This window comes from Trifolium pratense, linkage group LG6, assembly GCF_020283565.1.
Source record: "Trifolium pratense cultivar HEN17-A07 linkage group LG6, ARS_RC_1.1, whole genome shotgun sequence".
In the NCBI taxonomy this organism is placed as follows: domain Eukaryota; kingdom Viridiplantae; phylum Streptophyta; class Magnoliopsida; order Fabales; family Fabaceae; genus Trifolium; species Trifolium pratense.
Window position 1 is genome coordinate 285,992 of NC_060064.1, and position 6,000 is coordinate 291,991.

The window sequence follows — 6,000 nt, forward strand, 5'->3', positions numbered from 1 at the left end:
ATGCATGTTTATATATATGTTTAGTTACATGCATGTTTAATTTCCGTCAAAAAAAGTTACCATGCACATGTTAATAAGTAATAAAATCTTAACTCCCGTTTAACAATAATTAATCTTTATTACTCTGTCAAACAAATTAAAAAAAATTTATATTCAAAAGTCAAATATCAAATACCTGATTAATATTTGTTTAAGGAGTAATTCATATATACAGCTAGTAGTTGATATAGTATTTAGGATTTGATGAAACGTGTTCAATAATATTTTTATTTTGAAATGTAGAAGTGGTCAAGAGAATCAGCCCCCCTACACTTTCAGCGATGGATCATTTGCTAATGGACAGGAACAGGACAAAAATAAGTACTATACTATACCGACAGTTTGGATTGTATGATTCTACTCCTCCATTCTTAATTATAAGTAAAAGTCAACTTTTTAAATTCATTGAATAATTTATGTATCTAGACTATAATGTAGACCAGATACATCACTTTTTAAAGAATCTAAAAAGAATTCTTGCTTATAATTAAGAATGGAGGGAGTAAGAAATAAGAATGTCCATAAAGCATGAATTAAGTGGCTGAGTATTTTCATTTTTTTACTTACAATCTAAAATACTATATTTATTTTCAATTTTTGTTTTGAGGAATATCCTTTCTTCGTATCATATCTTCATATATTTCCACATAGACCTATTAATATTAAAAAAAAATCAAATCCTCTTTTTTTTTTTCATGCTAATAATCCACACGAGTTGTAAAAAAAAATCCACACATGAGTTGGCATCACTCAAACAATTTTGAGACCAATCTTGAAGGTGTAGTAAATTAATAACATCTTTAAAAGAAGTTTGAGATAAGAGATGATGGTAGAACGATTAGGGACAACAGTTGCAACAAGGGTAGCATCTATTTCAAAAATAATATAATCAAGGTGAAGATGACGAGCAATGCATAGCATGAAGTAAACTCCACATATCCTAAGAATTATTGCGACCAAGATTGCAATAGAAACCTTGGATATATAAGGTCACCCTGAACATCTCTAAATAATTTATTTATCATTCTATAACCTAGTATCTATTTTATTTTGAATGGACCAAGATATATTATGGAGAATGTTAACTTGTGCCCTTAAGGGCACATGTTAAGAAGATAAATGTGGAAAAAATTTATTGAACTTGTGGTGTATTTAATTATCTAAAAATTAAATTCTTTGTATCATTAAATGCTATATTTCTATTTTTAGGTAGCTTAACATGTGCCCTTAGGGCACAAGTTAACATGACCCATATATTATTAGTTGTTGCGTCTTCTCAATTACAAATAACTCGCCAGATGTTTGAACATTTTTGTCTTATTCGTACAGGAAGGAGAGCATTAGCTAGGGTCACAAATATATTTAGCTTTCATCACCCGAACCCAAAGCTTGTCTGTATTAGCAACAATATTTCAGGCTAGCTTCTAGATGTAGGCTTGGTTCAACATGACAATAATTTTACATTCAATGTCACCTTCCTCTTTAGATGAGCAAATCTTACTCCAACAAACAATGTGACACTTCTTTTGTTTTGATGGATCCCCTAATAAAATTTCTACAAATTCTCTCTACATCTTCAAAAATAGAAATAGGAATAGAACAAGTTTGCATAACATAACTAGGAAGATTAGTCAAAGAAGATTAAGCTAGGGTAGGGTAGGGTAGGGTAGGGTAGGGTGATACGACATGCAAAAGAAAGAGAGCTTGCTTTCCAGCTAGTTAATTTTTTCCTCATCTTGTCAATAAGAAAAGTAAACAAATGTTTAGAAATTTTATGGTAAACTTAAGGTCATTGATTTCTTCGGTATCTAAGATTTCCCTTTAGGCCAGGTTTGGATTAGCTTAATTTTGAGCTTATGCAAACAGCTTATGTAATTTTTATGTATTATTATAAGTTTATCAAGGTAATATATGATAAAATAGCTTATAAAAATACAATTTTCATTAGTGTGAACTTATAAAATAGCATAAAATTTAATTTATATTGCATAAATTATTTGCATAAGCTCAAAAATAAGCTAATCTAAACGGGACCTTAATATGATTAACTAGTGCCCCTAACATTTTCTTAAATTTAATATATAAATATTATTTTAATTAATATTCGGAAAATAAAATCTTGTCCATATCCAAACTTTTTTTAGGAACTTTCTTCCTCATTTTCACTTTTGCTGGAAAATATTCTCCGCATTCAAAATCCTAAACGGGTTGATTTATACGAGAATCCTCATTTACTTGTATAATTGACATTCATATACTCCCTCCGTCCCAAAATATAAGCAAAAAGTGGTCAATCAAAGTGGATGTAGGGGGCTTCAAAGAATGTTACAACTTTTTGTTTGTTTGTCCAACTACTAACATTTTGGTTTTATTATTACAACCACTAATAGCGGCTAATGCTGCGCAAGCCATGCGTATACTCCCTCCGTACATAAATATAAGCAAAAAGATACTTCAAATTTTGGTCAATATTATAAACAAAAGTTAACTAATTTTAAACTAATTAATATTACTATTCCTAATATACTATTATTTAATTCTATTTTATTTTAGACATTTATTTCACTTTTACACTTTTACACTTTTCAAAATGGGTAATATCGTAAACTTAAGTCATGTTTTTGCACTAAATTTTTTAAAACTGCGTAAACAAATTTTTTTGCTTATATTTGTATTCTGAGGGAGTATCTAAAGGTGTTCTATTTTAGGTGAATCTTTTTTTATAGAGGCTTTTTTTAGGGGAATCTTATACACTACTCTTAATAATTTAAAAATATTTATTCAATAATTAATGAGAATAAGTCACATAAAATATATTTTAAATGTATTATATGATTTATTCTCATTAATTATTAGATAAATGTCTCTAAATTATCAAAATGTATGATAGAAAAACTTTAATTTTAATATTACCCAAACAACAACTCTTACGAGAGAGATAGAGATAAATAAGCTAGCTGATAGCTGATAAGCTAGCTGATAGCTGAAAAGCTAGCTTATAGCTGATAGCTGAAAAGCTAGCTTATTGAAATTAAAGTGTTTGGTAAAATTAGCTTTTAAAGTGGTTATTAAATATAAAATTACATAATTGATAGTGGGTAGTTTATTTTTTAGAGTGGGTAGTTATTAAATTAAAGGGTAAAAATGGAATAAAGTGTAAAAAGCTATAAGCTATAAGCTCAAATGCTACTTGAAATAGCATCTGAAAAAAAGCTATAAGCTAGTACAAAAAGCTTGTTACCAAACACCTCTAATTTTTTGAAACAAGCTTATAAGCTCATATAATAAGCTATAAGCTAGCTTATTTGTGTTACCAAACAGAGCCTAAGATGTGTACGAGGTATTTTAAAATAAAATTAATTATGAAGGTGTTCTATTTGATAGAGACTTTTTCTAGTGAATCTTATACGCTACTCTTAATAATTTACAAGTATTTTTTCAACAATGAGAACATGACATAAAATTAAATATTTTAACAATTGTATTCTAACATAATTCATTACAAGCAACCGTTGTGTTGAGTCCCGTTTTAGTACGGTGTTTATTTTGTTCAGATTTGCTTCGATCTAGATCAAATACAGATTCGATGACTTTAGTGTCTTCAACGTTGCAGATCCGGGAGCATGACTATTTTGGACATTTGTATTTCGTCATTTCAATTGTAGACTTAAAGATAAAGACATTTTATGTTATTAACTCGGATGCTGTGAGTTTGTTCGCAAATTCATTCTTTTTAATTTTTAGTGATTTTGAATATGTGATGATCTTGATTGATGTAATTCATCGATTTGAATGAATAATATTATTGTTTTTAATGAGAACATGACATATAAAATAAATTTGTTTGTGATATTTACAATTAATTTTTAATAAATTTTTATTTCACATGTATAAAATGACTTATTCTCAATCATAAAAAAAAAAGTATGATAGAAAAACTTTGATTTTAATATACCCAAACAACAACTTACAAGAGAGACGTGATTGGACCCGCCTCTCTAATATCTCTATATAAGTAATTGGTTAGTATGTAGTTCATAATAAGAAAAACTCATATCATACACACACACACACACACCAAACCAAACATGTCTCCTTCAACAACACAGTCTAATGAACAACAAATCCCCAACGGAAAAGACAAGAATCTCCTGAAAACACAACAAGATGATGAAGAAGCCCTCCAATTTGCCTCACAAATAACAGGTTCCATTGTTGTTCCATTGGCTTTGCGGTCAGCCATTGATCTTGGCATCTTTGACATCCTAGCCAAAGCAGGTGAAGGAGCACAACTATCTGCACAAGACATTGCTGTTGAGATTGGAACCAACAACCCGGAAGCACCAACAATGTTGGATCGTCTTCTTAGGTTGTTGGCCAGTCACTCTATTCTAAACTCATCTGTTCCTCAACATCCACAAAGCCTTCAAATATTCTACAGCCTCTCTAATCGCTCCAAATATTTTGTCACCGATGCTGATGGTATCTCGTTGGGACCCACCTTGGCATTAATCCTCGACAATGTCTTCTACCAAAGTTGGTAAGTTTCATTAATTGGATTGATTAGTTAATTAATCATGGTTGTAGTATTAATATTAATGTACTAATTAATAATTAATGATGATGACTTAATTAATTACTAATAATAGGTCGGAGCTGAAAGGAGCGATAATGGAAGGAGGAATACCGTTCAATAGAGTATATGGAATGCATGCCTTTGAGTATCCACGTGTGGATCCAAGGTTCAATGATGTTTTCAACAAAGCTATGGTTAACTCAACCACTATAAATATGAAGAGGATTCTTGATCATTATCAAGGTTTTGAGCATGTCACTAAGGTGGTTGACGTTGGTGGTGGTCTTGGACATAACCTCAAATTGATCACAGCCAAATATTCTCATATTCAGGGAATTAATTTTGACTTGCCTCATGTCATCCAAAATGCTCCTAACTACCCAGGTAGGTAGTTACTAGTATTAGAATTAACTATCTATTTACTAATAGGAATGCTTTAATTAAATTGAAAAATGTTATTATGTTGATGCAGGTGTTGAACATGTGGGAGGAGATATGTTTGAGAGCGTTCCTGCAGGGGATGTCGTTTTTATGAAGGTAGAACTTATTTATGCTTAGAATTAAAAAACAAAAAATGTGATTAATTAATTAATTACATTAACATTGATTGGATTATAACATGTTGTTGAGTTTTTTTATTAAATAATTTGCAGTGGATACTTCATGATTGGAGTGATGAACACTGCTTGAAGGTGTTGAAAAATTGTTACAAAGCTATTCCAGAGGATGGAAAGGTTATTGTTGTGGACTCAATCCTTCCGGCCATGCCGGAGACAACAGGGAGTGCCAAGTTTGGTTATGCGTCTGATCTTGTAATGATGACTCAAAATCCAGGAGGAAAAGAGAGAACTGAGCAGCAATTCATAGAATTGGCAAAAGGATCTGGTTTTAGTGGCATAAAACCTATATGTTGTGTCTCTGGACTATGGGTTATTGAGTTCTTTAAGTAATCATATCTTGGTTTGGGACTTGGGAGTATCTCAACTTAGTTTGTGTTGTGTCTCAACAAATGTTTTACATATTTAATTTGTGCATTAATTCAAATGTTGATTGTTTTTTTACTGATTACAATAAATAATATGGGATTAGAAAGGTGTATGATTACATTGATTTGTCCTATCTTAATGAGTTCGTTAATCAGTTTTTTAAAATTAAGATATTGGAACAGGAGTACCAGCTTACTGATAATTTCAGTTACCAATCGTTAGTTGGTTTAGTGGTGATTGACGCTGAACTTGATAGGGAGGACCACGGTTCGATCCCCCGCAATTGCGATCAGGAAGGAACTGGAACCACTTGATGCCAGAACTGACCCTCGAACCAGATTAAACTGGTGGTGAAAAATAAAAAAATAATCAGTTATTGCGTCAAAACAAAAACTCAGT

At 30.9% G+C, this 6,000-nt stretch overlaps 1 protein-coding gene across 1 annotated transcript; it reads left to right on the forward strand.

Annotated features, from left to right (window-relative positions):
• The first annotated feature begins 4,019 nt into the window (after window positions 1-4,019).
• LOC123889524 (anthranilate N-methyltransferase-like) lies at window positions 4,020-5,719 on the forward strand. The gene is made up of 4 exons (XM_045938895.1): window positions 4,020-4,579; window positions 4,689-4,999; window positions 5,088-5,152; window positions 5,269-5,719. The coding sequence occupies exons 1-4, from the start codon at window positions 4,128-4,130 to the stop codon at window positions 5,563-5,565; spliced, it is 1,125 nt and encodes a 374-aa protein (XP_045794851.1). The 5' UTR covers window positions 4,020-4,127; the 3' UTR covers window positions 5,566-5,719.
• Window positions 5,720-6,000: the final 281 nt, after the last annotated feature.

Coding starts and splice junctions, on each gene's coding strand:
- LOC123889524 (XM_045938895.1), top strand. CDS start 4,128: ATGTCTCCTTCAACAACACAGTCTAATGAACAACAAATCCCCAACGGA. Junction 5,000..5,087: donor AAATGCTCCTAACTACCCAG/GTAGGTAGTTAC, acceptor ATGTTGATGCAG/GTGTTGAACATGTGGGAGGA. Junction 5,153..5,268: donor GGGATGTCGTTTTTATGAAG/GTAGAACTTATT, acceptor AATAATTTGCAG/TGGATACTTCATGATTGGAG.